The sequence below is a fragment of the Lutra lutra genome, chromosome 10 (genome assembly GCF_902655055.1).
Source record: "Lutra lutra chromosome 10, mLutLut1.2, whole genome shotgun sequence".
Lineage (NCBI taxonomy): Eukaryota > Metazoa > Chordata > Mammalia > Carnivora > Mustelidae > Lutra > Lutra lutra.
The window spans coordinates 69222326-69246734 of NC_062287.1; the positions used below are offsets into that span (position 1 = coordinate 69222326).

The window sequence follows — 24409 nt, forward strand, 5'->3', positions numbered from 1 at the left end:
AAAAAAAAAAAATGTTTCCAGTACTAGAAAGGACTGAGAAGATCACCAGACAGATTCTACTGGCAACTTTTAATAAATATAGTTAGGTTCAGAAACCCTGAAGGAAATGACCCTAAAAATAAAAAAATTCAAAAATAGACGGAGTATCTACTCTTAAGGTTTAAGATGTGAACAATGCCACATTCTAAATTATTTCAAAAAGTTTATACTGGTTTGAAGTGAAGATCAAATTTTTTCACCTTAGGGGTGCCTGCGTGGCTCAGTGGGTTAAGGCCTCTACCTTCTGCTCAGGTCACGATCCCAGGGTCCTGGGATTGAGATCCGCAACGGGCTCTCCGCTCAGTGGTGAGCCTGCTTCCCCCACTCTCTCTCTGCCTGCCTCTCTGTCTACTCATGATCTCTGTCTGTCAAATAAATAAATAAAATATTTTAAAAAAAATTTTTTTCACCTTAACTTCATAATAATTCAGATTTTAAAAAGACCTACCAGTAAAATTTATTCTACATCAAATATCACCAATAAACATTTCTAAATCTTAGCACTGGAACAAAAATATTCTCTTAAGCCCACATTTTAAACTTGGTATACCTTCAACAAAATTTTACAAATAGAGCACACAAAGATTTGTATTAAATTACAGTTAACTACAAAATGGAAGGCTGTCCTCAGAGGTGTTCTCAACCCATTTTTCCAGATGTTTGCACTTTCAAACAAAATCTTAAAAAGTAACATAAAGCTATGTAAAAACAGAAGACAATTTAAATACCAGCAAAAATTAAGAAACAACTTAAAACAATTACATTTCCAGATGTAATTTTTAGAGGCTAAACCCTGAAATGAAATAAAAAGACACAAAAAGAAACCCTAAGTGACGGGAGAGCCTGCACTAATTTACATCTGACCTTGTTCTGCTCGCCCACAAAAATGAGTGGACAATATATACTCCAAATTTTAAAAATTAAATGTGAAGTGGGTAAAGAAACAAGAGAGTATAATCTAGCCTAGAACTAAATACTAAAAATCTTCTTCCCTTAGAGGTTACTGGTGTTAGATCCTGCCAGTGCAAAGAATGAACAGAATATTCCGTCACTGATGGAACTCAGGGAAAACCCAAATATTGTCATTCAGGTCAAAGCTATTCTCTAAATGAAAGTAATTTAGCATTAACACTGAAAAAACTTGGCCTGTAATAAAGGGTAACTTTAAGATGACCTAACCGAATTAGAGTTTTGGAGATTATCCAAGAAATTATAACATGTGAACGGAGCTAGTACAAATACTCACAGGTTTTCAGGGTCCACTGAAGTTCTGTGTAAATATGTATGAGAATTTGATATCCCCAGATCTAGTGTGCCACGGTCAGCAGGTTTTCTGATCATGGCACTTTCAGTAGTTTCATGAAACACATCCGTTCACCAATTCATCTTTTTGTGATTATCAACAATGGGATTCCCAGCAGCAACATTCCTTCTCACCTGTCTTTGATGATCCAGATCTGCTTTATTACCAATTAAAATCATTGGAAACTCATCACGATCCTTCACTCTGAGAATCTGTCTTTGAAACTTATAGATTTCTTCGAAACTAAAACAGAAACAGACAAATCAATTTGCTCAAATATCAGAACGTGGCTAGTCTCACACCCCATTTAGTATCTCATTACTCTATCTTTTTCTCTAAAAACAAGAAGTCCAAATTCAATAAAATAGTGATCTATGCATGAACAGAAGATCTGTATTTAATACTGGTACAAACCTGCCTCGATCTGTGACTGAAAAGACCAACAGGAAACCCTCGCCAGTTCTCATATACTGTTCTCTCATAGCTCCGAACTCTTCTTGTCCTGCTGTATCCAGAACTAAAGAGAAAACAATACATGTAACCGTGTTCATGTTTTCATCTCATACATGGCTTCCCCACAAGGGCAGGCCCAATTAATATGGGTCCTTCAGAGCACATCATACATAGTGTAATTAAAGACATGGAATTCTCCTCATAGCGCTCTATTCCCGACACTAGAAACAAACATATCTCACAGCAGACAGCTTCAGAGTCATCTTCATCAGTACGGGTTGATTTTGTAGCTAGAATACATTAGCATACCAATTACAAGGTTAAAAATACCGAATACATCTAGGCAGATGGAGTCAGATCACCTCTGAAGTCACTTGAATGTTTTATCTCCTCCACGGAAAGAACTGAAAAAGACACCTGTAAATTCACAAAAGAAATCTTGGTCTACTCCCCACAAACACCACACTTACAGTGCAGGTGCTAATGCACCTCTTGATCTCTGGGAATGAAAAAATCGTGTCAATTAAAAGAACAGGACTATCTTTTGTGCAGACTTGGGAGTGCGTGACCAAGCACAAAACCCTATTTGCTGCCGCCTCTGTGCTAAAAATTCCAAGCAAGTTAACAAATATTCAATCTTTTCTATATTTACTTCACCCATTTTAACATTTGCGGGAAAGCAGGAAGAGCTGAAACTTCATGTTTTTTTCCCGAATGTCCCTCAAAATACAACTTCAACACGCTACAATGACAAGATTAATTTCATCAGCACAAGGTCAACATAATTAGTTTTATGTTACATTTACTGAGAAATATTTAAATATCCTAAATGCTGATGCATCAATCAAAACTAATGAAGGAGGTGGGCTTGTGTTCAACACCACCTATGATATTTCCATTGTAGTGTGCAACTAGCAAAATGCCCAAGCTTACTTTTTAAAAACAGGCTATCGAACTATCAAATAAAGGCAGATCACTTACTATCTAGCCGGGCTGCTCTGTCGTCTATCACACACTGCTTTGTGTAGGAATCTTCAATGGTTGGGTCATAATCCGTTACAAAATAGGACTGTAAGAAAAATAATCTTTGTTTTAAATTTATGTTTACTTGCCTATCCAAGTACCAGTGTAACTTTATCAAATCCCACTTATCCAGAGTTAACAATGATATCTGCATTGTATTAAGGTTTATCCCACTATGTTGGCTTCCCACCCAATGAAATCTATTCAGAGCAGCTTCCAAGTAGAGAAAAGGTACTAAATATCTCTGAATTTTCCTATCTGATATATGCAAGAAGACTGCCAAAGACCTACTATAGTTTTTTTCATAATTATATACAATAATTTTTTCATAATTATATATACCCAAGATAATATATATCTAGATCTCATGTTCTTCCAAAACTAGAAAACTAGTCAGTTATAACCCAGGTCTATTTGCAACCCAGTTGTAAGGATCAGTCCTGAGAACAAAGCAGTCTGAAATAAAGGGAGACAAGAAATAGGGATCTGGAAGATTCCATGCCTCATGTTCATTTCTCCCCTTTTTCCTCACATCTTGTCTTTTTCCCATTCAGCTGCCTTGGGTATTATAAGAAAATGGGATTTCAGAAATTTTTTTTGGTAGGGATCTCAAACTTATTCTTTCACTGATATTTTTGTGGGTTTTTTCATCTCAACTTCTATTTCTGTCTTCTTTGGTTAAGCAAAGCCTCCAAACTGTTATCTTCTGCAATCATCACCAGAGGAAAGGACAGTTAAGGCAGCAGAGTAAGAAGGGAAGAATCTCAGTGAGCCAGTTAAAAATGTTTGTGTATTATACTTCACAATTTCTTTAAAGGTTTTAAAAAGAAAACAATGGCAAAAATAAGAATCTGAGAGAACTTATTCCCACTTCTGACAGAAGGCCACTAACTGGGACACTGACATCATCCTTCTTTTGTTCTGAGCATCTCCTATGCTCTCCCCTCTTGACTGACTTCCTCAAAGCCTACTTTCCCACTGGCTCATTACCAAATGCAAGGGAATGACTTAGAGGAAGGCAGCTTGATGCTGAGAACCGGAGCCAAAAGGATTCAACCATTCTTCAGGCAAGGCTTCCTAGCAACTGGACCTGCTGGCTCCAGGGACACAGCATTCTTAAGTGACAACCCTCCCTCCTCCCCCAGCATGTATCACAAACACCATAAAGCTACTCAGAAGTAGGCACTCCGAACAGACAGTAAAGAAACCCCTGGATGGGGAGCTGGGGAGAGGATACTGATCTCCTTGCTACTATGACTTGATAAATTTTATGTTTGAAGGACACTTTCCACATTTTGTTTATATTTTAGGATTAACTTTAATCACAGAATTCAGTATCCATAATCCTATTTCCTTTTGGATGGTTTCACTGAAATGTGTGATTTTTCAAACAAAGGCTGTAAAAGAAACATTTACCAACAGGAGCAGCTTTGAGTAGAAAACCATCTCCATCACCACCCCATCCTTAAAAATTAAGAGACACCAAAGCAATACTAAACTTCTTTTTTGGCACCCACATCTCTTCAAAAAGTGATACAACTGGCAATGATATCTTTGTGTACAGTATTCTAAACAACTTAAAACTGTAGTCTTTCCCCCAAGCAAGTCGGATAACCATATTGTTTATATCTTTTTAAGATTAGTTTCCTGAAACGTGTTTCTCGGCAGAAATCGGATACTTCCTGGCATGCTTTCATCTTATAAAACCTGAAATTCATTGACTACTTCCAGTTTATACCTAAATGTGCTAAAATGTCCTGCACTGTCCCTCTCACTTTATCTGAAAAAAATGAATATTAAATATATTGTAGTTATGCATAAGAAATTCGTTCGATGTGACTTTTTTTTTGTACCGTGAGACAGAATTAAGACATTAACATATATAAGACAATAATTGAGTTTAAGCAACTTTGAGGGCCATTAAAAGAAATTATTTTTCCTTTTAGAGGCTATGGAAGTTTCACATTTTCTTTGTCCCTCTTAGCTCTTGAAACGTGATCTTTTTTTCTTTTTTTTTAAAGATTTTATTTATTTATTTGACAGAGAGAGATCACAAGCAGGCAGAGAGGCAGGCAGAGAGAAGAGAGGAGGAAGCGGGCTCCCTGCTGCACAGGGAGCCCAATGCGGGACTCGATCCCAGGACCCTGAGATCATGACCTGAACCGAAGGCAAAGGCTTTAACCCACTGAGCCACCCAGGTGTCCCCCCCTCTTTTTTTTAAGAGAGGGAGAGAGATGGGGAAGTAGAGAATCCCAAGAGGGCTCCACATCCAGCACAGAGCCATATGAAGACACGGGGGCTCGAGCTCACGACCCTAAGGCTAAGGTCATGATCTGAGCTGAAATAGAGTTGGCCTCTTATTTTTTTTTTTAAAGATTTTATTTATTTATTTGACAGTGAGAGTGAGAGAGCGAGAGAGAGCGAGAGAGAGCACAAGTAGGGGGAGCAGGCAGAGAGAGAAACAGACTCCCCACTAGTAGGGAGCCTGATGTGGGGCTCAATCCCAGGACCACAGGATCATGACCCGAGCCAAAGGCAGACACTTAACAAGTGAACCACCCAGGCACCCCAACATAATCTTTTTTTAATTTTTTTAAAGATTTTATTTATTTATTTGACAGAGAGATCACAAGTAGGCAGAGAGGCAGGCAGAGAGAGAGGAGGAAACAGGCTCCCCGCTGAGCAGAGAGTCTGACGTGGGGCTCGATCCCAGGACCCTGAGATCATGACCTGAGCTGAAAGCAGAGGCTTAACCCACTGAGCCACCCGGGAGCCCTCACACCCCAACATAATCTTAATGTTGTAAGAATTTTGCCATTTTGCTAACTAACACGGGCATACACTTATTCCAGTGACATTTTTAAGACAAACTAATTGCTGGAATTTCTGGATATTTAGGTCCATATTTCATCTTCATTGTGTCCTGCTTTCAAAATATGTCTGTAGGGACCATCATTTTGTTGCTATATATTGATTTTAGGAAGCCAGAAAGCATCTTCCTCCCTCATAAAAATCCATCCAAATAACAATGCTCCAGGGCCTGACTGACACAGAATCCAAGACCTCCTTCTCTCATAATGCCTGTAAGCCACAGATCAGAATGAGCCTAAAAAGAGCATTCTTCATTGCAGTTAGCAAATATAATCATCAGCTCCCGCCGCAGAGACATAACGTTTCTGTTACTTAAACCTAGGAACCAGATATTTAAGGCAGCAAATTACCAACAAGAAATCAGTCTCTAGTGATGGTCAGCCCTAGATTTGATACGAACTCTGCTACTTTCTAGCTGTAGAACCTGAGACAAGTTACTTTACCTTTCTAACCTTTAACATCTGCAAAACAGGACAGTAACAAACCCTCCTGGGCCAAATAATTTCAAAATTTAATGGTTCCCTGCTGTTTACAGGATTCAGTGCTTTCTTTACACAGCATGCAAAGCCTCTAGTTTGATCCATACTGTTCACCATAAGAAGCCTTATTTTTCACCACTTGAAATCCTCAGCCAATTGCTCTTGCTCTCCTGGTTTCGTTAGTTTTGTTGACAAGTATTTAGAGAGCATCATGGAGACAAGGCCCAACATTCACAGAGCCCCACTGCTTGTTACACTACATCCAGTGCTGGGATTAGGGGTCTGGGGAGCAGGGAGTGGAAATACACTGGCCAAGAAACTGCAACAGCAAGAAATGCCTATATCATGCTAGTTCAGAAGGCAACAAAATTTAGGTGGCTTAAAGACTGCAGTCATGTACAGGAACTATGTGCACATTCACTTATAAACCCAGTCCAGCAATATGCCAGAAAACAGTCTCCGTCCTGAGACTGAAGAAGTTGCCAACCATAGTCCAGAAAGGATATTCTATAGCAGAAAGCAAGAAAAAAAAATAGTAGGCACAGTATCGCATAACAGAAGGCAGTAGAGAACACATTGAAAGGGGAAGAAGAGCAGAGAGAAAGTACTTTGTTTTCTTGGTATCACAGGAAAGGATGCATGGAGGAGGACCCTGGCCAGAAACAAAGGGAATGCCTGCTTTCAAAGGGCAGGATGCCTTCCAGGTAGTACGAAGGGCAAATGGACGTAAGTCTCCTTAAGGTTGTTAAGATTTATGGAGAAAAGTTTAGGATTAGGGAAGCTACCTCCATTCAGAGAGGAGTCAATTTCCCCTTGATAAAATCTGGTCTGGGTAAGGTTGTCAAAAGCCCTTAATAATGTCAAAAGCATTATGCTGTGATGGCAGGAATAGTATTCCTGATTATACGCCACTAGATTGCACAAGAGGAATTCTGCTCGGCCTAAGAGAACTGCCAGCTCACTATCTTCCCATTCAAAGAAGCTGCCTTAAGGAAGAAAAGAAGGGGGAAGGACAGGAAAGAGAATGAGCTGAGGCCACTTCTGCATTTAGGGGGCAGGAGTGAAAGCCCACTTTCTCCTGACCCCCTGCTACCGATGAAAGTGTAGTTCCCAAGCACTGCCACAGAGCGGAGCCTGGTCTACACAATGGGATGGGTAATTTACAGGAGATTTGTGAAAATTCTGTAAATCCAGCACATTGGTTAAGTTTACTGCCCTTGCATATAAAAGGGACGGGAGGCTAGATCTAAGGTGCCATTGGTGCCATTCTCAGGAGAGTCTCAGGAGTCCTCTAAAAACATGGGGTACAGAAAGGAAAGGAAGACTTTCTTTTATTAACATCTAGTTCAGCTCAACCTTCTTCCCACACATTATATACAGAATCCACATCATGAAATATTCTAGATACAGAATTCTGTGGTTCTCTGCTCCCTTCCATTTCAAGTCAGTATTTTCTATTCTTAATTCTATCCACAAAACTTGTATAATGTTTTTAAAATCATGATAAAATAAACCAAAACAGGAGGTTTCATAAGGGCTCATTTTCTTATAAAGCCTTTGCTGGAGGCAGCACAAGGAAAAGAAGATGTGTATGGGCACCAGAGTCTGAGAAACCTGAAATTCAAACCCAGATGCCATTTCCACTTTCTAGCTGTTTTGAGTCCTTGGGGCAACTGACTTAACATCTCTAAAGCCCATTTCTCAACAGAAAGGGTAAGTGCAGGGATAATTTAAGGAGGGCATGTCCCAGTGCCCACTTTAGATGGGGCTCTGGAGGATCTTGGGAAAAAAAGAAACCTTCCAGAGAGAAGTTGTGGGGGGTGGTGCGAGAAAGCAGACCAGAGGGACGGAAGAGCTGGGGTCGCCAGTGAGCGCCATGGATGCCAGGTTCTCAGCGGGCTAGGAGTGTCTGCTGAGCTCATGCAGCTTCATCCCACCACCATGTCCTAGCGTGCAGGGCCTCTGGGGAGGCAGTGCAGTGGAGTGGAAAGAGCCTGAGATGAAAGTCAGACAGACCAGAGTACAGCACTCTACTTTTACTACCTACCTGTGGCAAATTAGAGCATCTCATCTTCCAGGTAGTTATGCACAGTGTCCCTCTTTAGAAGGTTTTAACCTGGTTCCATCCAGAAGCTCAAGGAAACACTACTGTCTTCTGAAGTGCAGATTCCTAACTATGTAGCCATGTTCTTTTCTGCTCTGCTAGGGACCCACAGATTCACATACTATTGCTCATGCTCTACCAAACACCAGGGGATACATGTCAAGTTCTCAGAATGATTCTACTAAAGCCTCCCCTATCATTTGGCTTCACTGAAAGGGACTTAAGAGAAGTATCTTCCTCTCCAGAAGCTGTGTGTGGAGATGGGGAAAGACACGGAACATACCACATACTAACAGTTCTGTCCAAAAAATCCTTGTCTTAGAACCCTTAACTCTCCACACTTTTACTTCCTGGAGATAAGGTATGGGCGAAACGTGCAAAACCAATTTAAGGCCACCCTCCATGCAAGTCCTTGAAATAGGAGTATAACTTGGTAACTACTGCTTTATTCTCAGCCTCCGAGCTTCAAGAGAAAATAAAATAGGTTAGAGTTCCAGTTAAAGCCCTATTACATACTTCCAACTAGATCTGATATATCCACAGCATAGTTCATGCTTCTTAGAACTTCTTTGAGTTAAGCAAGATACCCTGTACATAGTTAGAACCTTAAAATACTGGCCATTAGGAAAGCCAGTCATTCAGAAGATTGTACTGAGAGGTCAGAAATTGATTTCCCAGAGCACAATGAGGACCTGGTTAGCCATCCATCAGTAGCCTCTATCTGCTAACACAAGAGCAGTGCAAATTCCTCTGGTAACACTAGAGAAGGCTGTAGCAACTTCAGGCAGCTGAGGCCAGAGTCAGGCTCTTCCTGGTGTCACTTTTTAATAGCAGCTGTCAAGTCACAGAGAACCTTTGTTCCATGCAACACCCTCCCTTATTGTTATGTCAAACGTTTCCAATATGCCTGATATTCCTTTAGGCAAGGACAGTTCTTCCTGACTGAAATTAGTATTTCATTTCATCTAACAAGTATAATTATGGAGATTCCCCATAATGGATCCTCCAGGACTCTAACACAGAATAAAAGGTACCCTAAGTCCAGTAATCCTTTTAGTCTCTTTTTAACAAAACTTCGGCCTTCAGTCAATGTGGCTAATTGTCTCAGATTATCCAAAGCCACCGTGTGCCTTTTATGTGACTTCTGTGCAGTCTCAGGGGTGCACACCTCCTGTGAAGTACCTGGTTGCAAATCAGTGGGCCTGGTATGCAACAAGAAAAAGTACAGTACAGAGTCAACTTATAAACTGCTTCTATTTCAAAAATTTGTTTCTAAGTCAGTCAGTTGGTGCTCATTTCCCCAGGGAAAAACTATTCTCATCTGCATTTAGGTCTGTAAGGCCAGACCACAAAAGCTACCAGTGAAATACAGTCCTGAGGCAGATTAACCCTGAGTTCTATTCTAATCTCTATAGAAGAGGCATTTGGCCCAAGAGACAAAGAGGGAATTTCCTTTCCTTTCCCAATGTAGAGAGCCAGGCCGAAGTGACACCAAGAAGAAGGGAAAGCCTGTCTTTGGGGCACCCCTTAGACACCCCAACTACACCATCCTGCCCTAACTCTCCGCTACCTCATTCTTATCCTAGCATTTGCTTCCCTCTGATAACATTCTAGGTACAAAACCACTGACCTATCTGCCACTGTTCCTTCCACTTTCCACTCTCAAATTAACCCTAACAGTTCCCTCAGGAAAGCTAGAGCTCACCCAGAGACACGAGGTGGAAAATGATCAGTCCACATTAGAGCACGCTGCAGTAGGAGCTCACCCCAACCCTTCCAGTGATGCTTGCTCTTTTAAAAAGCAAAATTCTAAACCAAAATGAATCTTTAGTAACATTTTCAGCACAGGTCAAAAAGAAAAAGAAAAGCTTCAAACTCTGTGAAAGGAAAATTATTCAGGAAGGTAAACTACCATTTCCTGATGTCAGCTCCCCAAAGGGAGGGTCAGCTTACTGCTCAAAGCTTTTATCCTTCTAAACGCAAGGCTCAAAAAGAAAGAAGGGAAGAGAAAGCTTTTCCTCGTTCTTCTTTCACTTCCCTCCACCAACCCTATCACAACTTGTAAAATTAACATATTGGATGGACAAAAATGTTTAGTTCACAGTACCAGTGAGGTGATTTTTGATAAAGGGAACTGAGGGCCCTGCCATGGCAACAGCCACTGCTCATATACATATAGACCATCGGTAGGTACAAGCCTAACTCAGGTACTGCTTACACAACTATACATTCCTCCCTCAGAGCTGCCATAGTATTTAGAAACCAGCTGGCAATAGTAAGCCAGTGGCCTCTATCATGCAGCATAATAGAGCTTATTTTCCTTGTCTGGACTTAGTATTCATTTGCTCTCATCCTCCAGTAACTGCAATCTAATTTTGAAAAATAATGTACAAAGCCTAAATGAAGTTTTAAGGATAAGACTTAATTTTCTTAAAGCACAGTGACAATTGGCACAGACAGAAGTAATAAACAGAAGGCCATATAAGCCTGTGAATGGTATGTACACATTAATAGCTCATACTATCCCCATGGGAAATCTGAATAAATCCCATGACATTCCTTTTAACACACCAGGTCTTGACTGTGTCTTTGGGTTCTTGCTTTGACTGGACCTGACTCCTAGGGAATTTCCAGATCCACCCTATCCTCTCTATCCTGACAGCTATTAACTTAGTTAAGTTAGCCTTCCTTACCTCCAACCTTATGTGGACCAAACCTACCTAAACAACGTTAACACTGGCCTCTGTGGGACATTTCCGATGAAGACGACAGTCCTTGACCTCTGGGACACGAAACTGTTCAGGCCTCCCCTTGGTCCTATTTCTGTATCCTTTGCTCTCTATATCAGGGTCCTCCCTGTGATGGGGGTCCCCACAAGAAAGACCTCGGGGCCAATACGGATTTAGGCAGGAAGCATTTTCAAACATTACAAGATCCACAGTCAGAGTCTCAGCATTGTTAGTTCTTACTCATCTGACCTTGGCAGGACAGTAACAGTAGCTGATAACTGCTACTGTTTTATTCCCAACCCAGACATCACCATCTTTCCTCCCTCTTCTCGGGGACTTTCCCAATCAACATGCGTTCCAGCTCTTATAATTGGCTGCTTCTACCCTTAACTCTTTTCTTATACAGATAATCTGCTACATATGTAATCCAGGCCATTCCTAGAACTAGGGCCACTTTTTGTTTTTAAGAGCATTACTGGAATATAATTCACATACCAGAAAATTCACCCATTTAAAGTACACTGGTCAACAGTTTTTAGTAATTCACAAGGTCGTGAAACGGTCATCAAGATCTAATTCCGGAACATTTTCATCAACCCCAAAAGGAATCCCACATCCCTCAGCAGGCCTTTCCCTTCCCTCCATCCTCTCCCAACCCTAGGGCCACTAAACCAACAATCTACTTTCTGTCTCTATCAACATGCCTGCTCAGGACATTTCATATAAATCCAATCATGTAATATTCTGGTCTTTTTGTGTCTGGCCTCTTTTACTTATTAGCATATGTTTTCAACATCCATCCATGTCACAGCATATATCAGAACTTCACTTCTCATTCTTTTGCTGTGGTGCGTCACCGTATGAACAGATCATTCCATATTTACCCGTCCACTGGATAATGGACATTGGAATTGTTTTTACATTTTGGCTATTATAAATGATGCTGCCATGAACATTCATGTACAATCTTTTGGGTGAACATATGTTTTCACTTTTCTCGGGTACATTTCTAGTACTGGAATTGCTGGGTCATACCGTTTACTTGAAGAACTGCCAAACTCTCTTCCGAAGTAGGTGTGCCATTTTACATTCCCATCAGCAGTGTTTGAGGGGTCTAACTTCTTAGTATCTTCACCAATACTTGTCACAGAACATGTGTCTTTTTGATTCTAGTCATCCTAGTGAATGTACAGTAACATCTCCTTAAAATTTTTTTAAATAATTTTTTTGTAACCTCTACACCCAATGTGGGGCTCAAATTTATAACCCTGAAATCAAGATTCATATGCTCTATAGGGGCGCCTGGGTGGCTCAGTGGGTTAAAGCCTCTGCCTTCGGCTCAGGTCATGATCCCAGGGTCCTGGGATCGAGCCCCGCATCGGGCTCTCTCCTCGGCGGGAAGCCTGCTTCTCCCTCTCTCTCTCTGCCTGCCTCTCTGCCTACTTGTGATTTCTGTCTGTCAAATAAATAAATAAAATCTTTAAAAAAAAAAAAGATTCATATGCTCTATCAAATGAGCCACCCAGGTGCCCCTCCTTGCAGTTCTGACTGAAATTTCCGTAATGGGATGTTGAGTATCTTTTCACATATTTACTGGCCATTTGTGGACCTTCTTGGGAGAAATGTCTGTTCAAATCTTTGCCCCCTTTCAAACTGCATTGTCTTTTTACTGTTCAGTTTAAGAGTTCTTTATATATTCTAGATACTGGGACACCTGGGTAGCTCAGTCAGTTAAGCATCTGCCTTCAGCTCTGGTCATGATCCCAGGATTCTGAGATCGTATTCTGCATAGGGCTCCTTGCTCAGCGGGGAGTCTGCCTCTCCCTCTGCCTGCTGCTTCCCCTAATCACGCGTGTGTGTGCACACTCTCTCTCTCTCTCTCTCTGACAAATATAATCTTTTATATATAATCTTTTATATATATATGTATTAGATGTATATGTATATATACATATGATGTACATGCATCATTTGCAAAATTTTTTCCCATAGCCCCACTACTTCAAAGTCTTCCCGCTATGAATTAGCACACAGTTCCTTAACCTCTACTCTGGGCCAAAGTCCTGTTACCCACCAACAATCTGCCTTAATTCCGACTTCTATATACCCAGATTTGTGGGTAATATCTGCCCTTGTGCTCCATCACCAACTACACTATCCTTTTACTTTGTGATGGTTCTGCTGTGCTGACTGCTGCCTAGAACAAAACTTCCATTATACCCACTCCACTAACACCCAACCGGCCCACCACAAGCCTGAACTTTCCTCATTACACTGAACTTCCTCTGCCTGTACCATGCCCTAGCACAGTTCCCCTGTGCCAGTTTGTGGCATCACCCTACTTCATCAAATCCAATAAGATGCCATTGATTTTTTTTTTTTTAAGATTTTATTTATTTATTTGACAGAGAGAGATCACAAGCAGGCAGAGAGGCAGGTAGAGAGAGAGGAGGAAGCAGGCTCCCTGCAGAGCAGAGAGCCCGATGCGGGGCTCGATCCCAGGACCCTGAGATCATGACCTGAGCCGAAGGCAGCGGCTTAACCCACTGAGCCACCCAGGCGCCCCAAGATGCCATTGATTTTAAGACCAATATTATCTCATGTGCCAAGAAAGGAAGGGGGAAAAAAAAAAAAAACCACCAAAACAACTACAGCATGTCTTTGACTATGAGCCTCTCAATGTCAAAGATACTAGAATGTAGAGGAAAATGTTTTCTTAGAATTAATGAAATACAGTAGCTTTAGACAACAATTCTGTAAGGCTGGTATTGTTGCTCTAGATGAGATCACTGACGCTTAGCGGTTACATGACCTGCCAAATGTCACAAAGTCAGTAGACTGGTAGAACACAGATCCAAATTCAGGTCTGACTCCAAAGCAATACTGCTTCCATTACACTTTCTTTAATCTGTCATATTAACATCAAAGCATACAACATGCACCAGTTTAAAAAATAAATTGTCACTCTTAAAGTAACTTATTTTTAAAATTATAAACTGCTATAGCCAAATAGAAAAAGCAATTAAAAGGTCTTTCATTCAAAATGAAAACACTCCATTTCTACATTAAGAATAAAGGCCTAAAAAAACACATATATACACATACATACACATTTTATATACACATATATAAAAGAATAAAGGTCTAAGGATGGTAATATAAGAAACATATACTCTTTGATCTAGCAATTTCACTTCTAGAAATGTATCCTACCAATACATCTGTACATATAAGAAATGACATGTGCGAGGTCATTTATTATTGAATTTTTTTTAATCTGAAAGACTGGAAACAACTTAAACGTCCTTCAGTAAATGACTGCTTAAATTATGAAGCACTCATTCAATATGAATGCTGCTATTAAAGAAAAGAATGACTTCATGTACTAATAATATAGAAGAATCTGCAAGATACGTTGTTAAGTAAACACAGTTTACCTATTTGCTTTATTGCGCATAAAGTATCTCTGGAAGGTATCATTACCTATGGGAAGAATCCGACCTGGAAGTTGTGAGACAGAAGTGGGAGGGAAATTTTTTGTTGGTTTTGAAATCTGAAACATGTGAATCAAGGGGAAATACCTAGATGGATTAAACACAAACTCTTTAGTAATAAAAGCTGAGCATGGGAGTGGAAGAAGCCTGGGATCTAGTCCCAGCTCTGCAACAACCAGGTAAGTGCCCCTGGAGGAGTCAACCTCCTTCTTGGCTCCTAGGGTAAATGAAGAATTTGCTCTGTCTCATCTTTTAAGACTCCAACTTTCTAATTTCATTAGGACATATTTAGCTCCTATGTCAAACAGAATTTGTAGGTTCTATCAAGAATTCCTTTGTTTTGGGGCACCTGGGTGGCTCAGTGGGTTAAAGCCTCTGCCTTCAGCTCAGTTCATGATCCCAGGGTCTAGGATCGAGCCCCACATCGGGCTCTCTGCTTGGCAGGGAGTCTGCTTCCCTTCCTCTCTCTCTGCCTGCCTTTCTGCCTATTTGTGATCTCTGTCTGTCAAATAAATAAATAAAAATCTTTAAAAAAAAAAAAGGAATTCCTTTGTTTTATGTGTGTGGTATAACAGAAAGAATATCATGGTTTAAAATCAGGAAGGTTTCCTTACAGCTCTAGCTACCACTAGTTTCTAGCTATAGAATTTGCAGCAAATCACACCACTAAGTACTATTACCTGGGAAGCTGAGGTTCTAGCTATCTTCACAATTCTGTTACAAGGAGTCAAATCAGACACCCAAAAATTTTCCGAGGTTTTTACACCACTATGTGAAATGTAAAATGTGTGTGTGTGTGTGTGTGTGTGTGTGTAAACAGAGAGAGAGAGAGAGAGAATGAATCCCCCTTCACGTATTATAAACGAAGTATAAGAAAAAACATGGGTTTTGGAATCTGTCAGGCCTGGATATCTCACTTAATTGATATGTAATCTTGGGAAGGTTACTTAAATAAATCTTAAATCTCAATTTCCTGACCTATCAGATGGCCACAGTGATTCTCATTTGAAAGGACTATTGTGGAGATTAAATAACACCTAAAAAAAAAAAAAAAAAAAAAAAGATTAAATGACACTGTCAAGTACCCACTACACAGCTTAGCCCAAAACAGGCATTTAAAATTTGGTTCTCTTTAAAAAAATTTTTTTGGTTCTCTTGGAGCACCTGGGTAGCTCAGTCAGTTAAGCGCCTGCCTTCAGCTCAGGTCATTCTTCCAGCATCCTGGGATCGAGCCTCGGATCCAGCTCCCTGCTCAGCGAGGAGTCGGCTTCTCCCTCTCCCTCTGCCACTCCCCCTGCTTGTACTCTCTCCCTCTCACTTGCTCTCAAATAAATAAAGAAAATATTTTTTAATCAATCAATAAGACCTGTTTTTCTTCCTTTCCAAACTTAGAAACAAAGGCTGCCCCATAAAGCAGGTAGCTGACCAACCTGCTTCCAGCCATAACTTTTACTTTTGCTCCCCAGGGCCTGGCTGGTTACTTCCCTTTTCATTTCCTTTCCCTTCTATCCACTGCCACCTACAAATATCCTAAAACTTGTCTTCATTTCTTATCTCACAGAACGGAGAATGAGTGGTCTGCTAGAGCAAAACTGGAAGTAAAGGGGGTTGGTAAATTTTCACAGTCCATATTTTACTAAACTTTTTTTTAAAAATTCCACATGATGGGTGCCTGAGTGGCTCAGGTCATGATCCCAGGGTCCTAGAATCAAGCCCCGCGTCGGGCTCCCGGCTCGGCTAGAAGCCTGCCTCTCCCTCTCCTTGCCACTCCTGCTTGTGCCTGCTCTTGCTCTCCTTCTCTCTCTGCCAAATAGACAAATAAAATCTCAAAAAAAAAAAAAAAATTCCACATGAATCCTGCTTAGGGTCATTCACTGACCCACTCAATGTACAAACGCTAACCAAGCAACTATGATGTGTCACGAGCAGAGGATGCGATCTCAGCTCTCATGGGGCTGGCAGTTTTGTGAAGGTTGACCATCAACATATAAATAAGCAAAACAGATATAGGAAAGGGTTATGTGAACTCTAAAGGAAAATGAAGGGGCCTGACAGCGGCAGGAACCAGCAAGGAGAATGTGATATTGCGTAAGAAGAGAGCCACAAAGGGCTTCACTGGCAATGTGACATTTCAGAATAAAATCCTAGATCGGTGGAAGGAGTCAGCCATGCTGTTACACGGGGGAAGATCACCGCAGGCAGAGAAAATTACGTTAAAGGTAGTAAGGTGAGAGAGTGGGTGACATGCCTGAGGAATAGCAAGGAGGCGAGTGTGCCTACAACAGAATGAATGACAGGGAAAACAGCACATGAGTTCAGAAAGTTAACAGAGGCAATCAAAGCCTTCTAGGTCATGGTTAAGGACTTGGATTTTATTCTAAATAAAATAAAAAGCACGGCAGAGTTTGATGGCTCTGATCTTATTCTATACTGGCTACTGCCTTCCTTTACCAGTCCTGCTATGCAAGGGACAGACGTCTTTTTTCGGATACTTCCTTTCACTGGGATTAGCCAAGAACCACCCCACAGTGGCAATCAAAGCAGGGTGTATGTACACTTTGCTTACGACCCCCTTTAAGATGTTGTGGCAAAAGATTTCTATTGATTCAAGGAGAAGAAAAAAGTGAAAGCACTTCAAACATATTTAGGAAAATGTAGGTCAATTATACTTGAAAGTTATTTCAGCAATATATTTTTTAATGTGCTTTATCATTTCATAGAAATAAATAAAGAATAGTAACACTGTAATATGGATCTGAAGAGTATCCATGGTCTATTAAGTTCATTCATTCAACAAGTATGTGTTGAGTATTTACTGCATAGAGCTGGTACAGTCCTAAGTGAGAATAAAACTGATGTGCTCCTGGAGCTTGTGGAGCTTACAACTTCGTAGTGGAGACAATACATAGCAAACAGAATAAAGATGACAGTTTATTTTTTTAGAGAGAGAGAGGGAGGTGAGAGGCAGAGGGAGAGAGAGAATCCCAAGCATGCCTGAACTTAGAATCCTGAGATCATGACCTGAAATCAAGAGTCGGACGCTCAACCAACTGAGCCACCCGGGAGGCCCCAAGATGACAATTTTTGAAATAAGTACTACAAAACAAAACAGACTCGTGTGGATAGTGAATGGATAGAAGAAGGGGCTTGTTTTTTAAAATTACATTAACAAATACTGTAGCCATGGGTCTACAGCATGACTGAACTTGGGGGGGGGGGGGCTTACTGAACCTCTTATCCTAATAATAAGAACTAAATTTCTCACGGCTTTCATCTCCAGGTGGGAGGAGAATGCTCTCACCAGAGGTTCTCTCCAAACTACATGCCAGAAGGATGGGCCAGCACTTTTCAGAAAGTGGCTCTGTCTACTCTCACCAAAGACTACTCTTCTTCTGATTGTTTAACCTCATTTATCCACCCAGCAATTTTTTCTATGAAATCTCTCCTTCAAATCAGACTAGATCAGTGGATAAGTTTAAACTCCTTTAAGTGGAGATAAACATGGCTCATATCAAAAGGAAGCATATAAACAACCATCTTATAAAAATACCCAAATATGTAGATTTTAAAAGTCAAGAGCTAAAAGACATGTGTTCATAGAATTTAAGACTTTGCTCACACCATTTAAAGTCCCAAATTATAGCTTGTCTATATGCGCACAGCCTAATTTCACAGTACATATGCCACATCAATTGCAAACCACACAAAGAGAAAACAAACATGTAACTAAATTTTGAATCACATTTCTATGTACATAGGTCAGATACTATTCTTCCCTTCAGTAAGAATACTTTTACAGTGATCATTAGCAAATTCAAGAAAAGGTTTTACTCACTGCCGTGGGTTGAACTGTGGCACCTGGAAAGATGCCTAACTCCTAACACCCTGGTAGTTGCGATGTGACCTTATTTGGAAATAGGGTCTTTGCAGGTACAATTAAGTTAAGGATCTCCAGATAGGTCATCCTGGACTTAAGTCAAATGGTTCTATCTTCATAAGAAAAAAGAGTAGAAGATTTGAGACACACAAACACAGACAACACCCAGAGAGCAAGACCACATGAAGGCAAAGACCGATCAGAGCGATGGGTCCACAAGCCAAGGAAGACCAAGGGCTACCAACAATCACCAGAAGCTGGGAGAGAGGCATGGAAGGGGATTCTCCCTCAGAGCCTCCAGAAGAAATCAACTCTATCACTAACCTGACTTTAAGGTTTTGACCCCCTTAACTGTGAGAGAATACATTTCTGTTGTTTAAAGCTACAACATTTGTGGTAATTTGTTATAGAAGACCTAGGAATCTAATACATTCACCTATGAAATCTGAACTCTCCCTTCTTGCAAATAATTTTTTGTATGTAGTTTATAGCCCAAGAAAAATGGAGGATAAAACAGATCTTTTTCTATTCACAAACTATTAGAACTCAAAAACTGAGCTGCCTTCACAGTACCAACATTACAATTTATTACAAAGAGATATACATAGATCACGAAGTAACAGTTTCTGTTGTTAGTCAAAAAAAAAAAAAAAAAAAAACAACAAAAACCACACACACACAAAGTCACAGAAGGTAAATGGATTTTAATGGTTCGAAGTTTCTAAAGTTTGAGGAAAGTAGTCAAAAAGAAATTGTCAAAATTACCAAAAAGAAATATATATAAATTCATATAATAATAAACTCTCAAGACTATAACAAATTAGTTGTATTATTTTTAGTTTAGTTTTTTAATTATAAAATAACTATGTCCCCATTGTAGAAATTTTGGGAAATCATAAGAAAAAAAATTTTATACTCACCTTTAGAATCAAATTTAGTCCTCACAATTTCTCACCTTAATTGCTCAAATAAGGCCCATCATTACAGGCCTTTGTTTACAATCAAGTTTGTATGGCAGTTACACAACTATGAAATTGAGAGTTTACAATGGAAATTCTGATCTAATTTTAACATAAGCCTTATAATTGAAACACACAAATGGGAACTACAAGGAGAGGCTATTGTCATGGGGGTTTCCGACAAGGTGCTTTCCCTTGATCATTTTGGGTCCTAAACTGTTCTGGTCTCTAATCATAATTTACATATCAAGCAAGCCCTCAATTTTAGAAATAATATTTTTAAGGAAGAAAAAGCAATAGACAGAGATCAAAATACTAACAAATTTTATTCAAGAGTTTGAGTAGTCTCGCCCATTTCACTTTCATTTTATTTTTCAAAAACAAGTCATCAGACAGATGGCACAAAAAGCAGAGGCAAAAAGGAACATCCCATAGCTACCACACAACAGTGGAGATTAAAACACTGATCATGAAAATTTTTGCCAAACCAAATCTCTCAAATGCAGGTTAAGCAGTGATGTTTTTGTTGAAAACAAGAATTTCACTACCTCTAGGGACATTTTTAAACAGTTCCGCCATTTAGATATGTTTACTCAAAATGACACAGCATCCCCACTCTTTCCATGTGGGCTGCAGACAATGACTTCCTTCCAAAGAATACAGTATGGAACATGGCAGGAAAAGAGGTAGGAGCCTTACAGTAGAGAAACCACACACAGCACCTCAGCCAGGTGACCATGCTCAACATCAACAGTAAAAATCGTGCTGACAATGTACACCCTTGATGTGATGTGATGCGATGAGCATGGCACTTTACCTCTCAGTCTTCCTCCCGAAAACCTTTACCTCCAGTCTAGTCATAAGAAAAGCATCAAATTCTGATAGAGGGATATTCTACAAAATGCTTCATAAATTCTCCTCAAAAGGGTCAGGGCCACCAAAAACAAAGAAAGTCAGCAAAGAGGAGCCTAAGGAAATGTGACCACTAAATGTAATGTGGTATCCGGATGGAATCCCAGAACAGAAAACAGGTACTAGGGACCACAGAAACCTGAATAAAGTATGAACTTTAGCTAATAAAAAAAGTGTCAATATTGGTTCATTAATTATAACAAGTGTACCATAAAATATCAGAGGTTAGTAACAGGGAAACTCGATGCTGGACATATGGAAACTTTATTTTATTTTTTTTATTTATTTTTGAGAGAGAGGACACACCAGCAAGCAAAAGCCAGAGGGGAGAGGCAGAGGGAGAAGCAAATCTCAGTCTCAGGATCCTGGGATCATGACCTGAGCAGGTACTTAACCAACTGAGCCATCCCAGGCACCCCATGGGACTTTGTTTTTATCTTCTCAATTTTTCCATAAATTTAAAACTTTTCTTAAATAAAGTCTATTTTTAAAATGTACATGGCAGTCATTTCCAGAAAGATACTAATTATGATCCCAGATAAGACTTTTCTAATCACCCACATGTAAAAGCTTACTTAACTTATGGAAAACAACCAGAGCCACTCACTAAATGTTTCTTCTAGCACTCCGATTCCATCTGGATTTTTGCAAGACTGATAATTCAAGTACTTGAGGGCAAGATAAAGGGCATCTAGGCCAACTCTACCTTTCAAACAAACATCTGATTTATTGTGAAGGGTGTGAAAACCCAGAGTCTCATAATCACAGAGCTATTTATAAATAAGACAGACAATTTTAAACCAATAAAATAACAAAAAAATAGTAATTCAGAAGAAGATGCTTCTAAAGCAGAGGCTTTGTGCAGGAAGTCTGGTCTATAGAAATATTTGTTGAATGAATGAATCACTATCCTGATAAATCCTATTTTGGATGTTCACTTCTTATAACACTACAGTGCCCAGGGATGAGACGGCATCTGTTCAGTTAGGTGCTCTTAAAAGAGAAGCAAAACCCTTGTTTCACAGCAGGACCCATGTACCTAGCGGGGGCCGGGGGCGGGGGATGTGTACCCCTCACCCAATCTCCCAAGACAAGTTTCCCTGCTGTGGTCACTGCAAAAGAGCCTGACTCAGCCCGGCCATGGAACAGGTAAGACAAAAGAAATAGTTCCTGAGGAAGGCAGACAGTGTACAGTAAAGATAACCCAAACACAGATACCTTATTGATTCTCTCACTCCCCACTTCTGAGGCCATTCAAATTTAACTACAAATCAGACTTGCAGAAAAATTGAGTTTTACACACTGAACTCCTCAGGGACACGTACATCAGGTACATGTTGAGTCACGTGTATTTGACTTGGCAACAATACCTCTCCAGAATTTATATTCACCATGTGCCAGGCACTAAGTACTTTACACACATTAGTTACTGAAACCTCACAACAAGTCCATGAAGGAGGTAAGCCCTCTTGTTACTGTCTCCATCCTACAGGTGAGGAAAAGGAGACAGAAGATATTAAGTAACTTGCCCAAAACCACAGGCAATAAGCGGTAGAGACTGATTCCATGCAGTCTGGCTCGATTCTGTGCCCAAAACCACTACACTACACTTAGAGCTACCTTCAGAAAACAAAATAAATGTATCGCCTCTATTTTCTCTGTATTTATGGAGTTAAAGGTCCAGACCTCAAACCATCCCCATACATCTCAGTCCATCCTGACACTGATAATAAGCTGGCCAGTAGGCAAAGCGTTGCCTGGGGATGTATGATGGGCGTTGCAATAAACACAGATACAAAACTACCCAGATTCCCTTCTGCCGTCTAAGAGCAGAGATAACTCCAAGTTTACCATACATAATGATTTCTCCTTCCCCTTTAAACTGTTATCAAACTCTCACACCCAATACTGAACTGATAAAAGGTCAAGACGCTACCCAAGACTTATGGTAGAGAGATACGAATACCAGTTTTATTTTTCCAAGTACAAAATGATTGTGTAATGCAAACAACAGGAACTTGCAGGATAAAGAGAATCCAACATGACAAGATGAACCAACACTGAGTCTAAGATCTCTTACCTTAAGGCACTCACAATAAGGAAGCTGTCAGCGCAAATGAGGAAAAGAAAGAGCTTACTAGGGAAATATTGTAAAAATACAAACAATTCAACTGTAATCACATTATATATTTACAGCAAACTAACATTGTACAAATGTTTAAAGAACGAGGAATGATGGGGGCAGGGAGTCACAGTGTAAAAAGAATATAAAGATGAGTTAAGGTCTTCCTGCATAATTTGTTTATTTAGTTGTAGCACTGTCTACTCACTCCATCCCACAAAAAAGCCACATTCATTTGAGGTCATTTTACCTCTTGCTATTTCCTCTGCAGTGAGTCTGCAAAGTTGTGAGGCATGGTGGTAATCCTACTCATTGAACAGAAAGCAAATGAGTGAAACATAGAAGCAACCAAACCTCTGGCACCCTGTAAAACCACAAGAGAGCAAGATCTTTTTTTCCCATGTTCTAACACATTTTGTAAAGTCGTTTTCTTAAGCAGCAATATACCTAGAATGACTGCATACTTGTCTAAAGTCACAAGCTGTCTACTTAAAGTCAGGTCATAGGACTCTAACACTGGAAATTAAGTCAAAAAATTTTAAATGGACTTCATCAAGCAACTCTCACTGACTTACTCATGTCACTAATTTCAATCTATAAACAAAGGTGAAGAAAAATTTTTTCTGTGAAAACTCTGTAATACTTAGTCTCCAAAGTTAAACTTCAGGTTAGCCCAGAGATTTGCCTTAATCAATTTTTTGTTGCTTTCAGAAAAACTCATGTAAAAAACATTAGCTAAGAATAGCTAAAGATAAAAAGCAGAGAAAAGGAATTTTTCTGAAAGGCACTAAATATACTGTGCTTATATAAAATAACATGGATTGACAAAAGTAAAAATATTAAATAATTTAAATCTTACTTCAAAATCTATTTTTCAAGACCCTATAAGCAGTTATGAAAAGAAACAGGATGAAAAAGAAAATGAAAAAGAAAAATGGTGAAAATACAAGTTAATCTTCATAGTAACAGAACGATAAAAGAGAAACTGAAAAGAACTAAAGGCAGGTCACTACTTATAAACCTCTGGGGAATGTCCATACCATCTCACCTCCTCTTCTGCTAGTATGACTAACTGGAAGCAAATTCCATACTGTCTCAATACACTTTCCTTCATGGAAAGGTGGTGGAATGGGGTAGGAAACTCTACAAGGATGGCAATGAAGTCCCTTATTCTTCACACTTACATTCTGAAGAATGATCAAAAAGTGCCAGAATCTCTCAAGTCCCCACATGGGGCAGGGATGGAACCTAAATCTGTTTCTTACTTCTACCATGTCTTGTGTTCTGTTAGTGCACATTTGCTCCATCACTCAGGCATAAGTGGGAGTAGGGAGAGTGGGGGGTGCTGTCAACTTCCTAAGACCACGTTAGCTCACCTTTGCCCACAACAGCCTGGTTGAAGGGATTCTTCTTAATGAGCAAAAATCTCAGATTTAAATTCTTCCCCATCCACCCACCCCCAACTTGTTTCTGGCCCAAAGTGTAGTCTCCAATTGAAACTCTGACTCATTCCTAAAGTTCTGCCTTTCCTGTGTTTTCTTATCAATAACTCCTCCCTACTCCTATTTAAGTTCAACCCTGTTTGGGGACAGCATAAATAGAATGCCTGAATAGCCCCAGGACCAATATGAAAGAAAAAATTAGGAAACAAAAGAACCTTGCTACACAAATGCTATCAGGCCCAGAAGCGGTAAGAGCCAGTTCTGCCAAGCTTTCAAGGAGCAGGTAATTCCAGTATTACACAGATTCTTTCAGAGAACAAGAAAGGAGTGAACACTCCCCAACTCATGAGGCCAGTATAACCTAGGTATCAAAATCAGACAAGGACATTAGAAAAAATGAAAATTACAGGCCAACTTCACTAAAATAGAGATGCAAAAAAACCAAAAGCCCATAAATAAAACATTAGCAAACAAAATCCAAGAGTATATAAACAAAAATATACATTATGACCAATGTATTTCAGGAATCCAGGAATACAAGGATACATAGACTTTTTTTTTTTAATTATAATTCACCGTATGAGCAGATTAAAGGAAAAATA

At 39.8% G+C, this 24409-nt stretch overlaps 1 protein-coding gene across 1 annotated transcript in view; it reads right to left on the reverse strand.

Annotated features, from left to right (window-relative positions):
- RRAS2 (RAS related 2) overlaps positions 1–24409 on the reverse strand; it is a 71902-nt gene that overhangs the window by 13438 nt on the left and 34055 nt on the right. Inside the window, exons 2-4 of the mRNA XM_047694021.1 lie at positions 2777–2864; positions 1757–1859; positions 1477–1585 (exon numbers count right to left, since the gene is read on the reverse strand). Of these exons, the coding sequence (XP_047549977.1) occupies positions 1477–1585; positions 1757–1859; positions 2777–2864 (300 nt within the window). The remainder of the gene's footprint in view (positions 1–1476; positions 1586–1756; positions 1860–2776; positions 2865–24409) is intronic.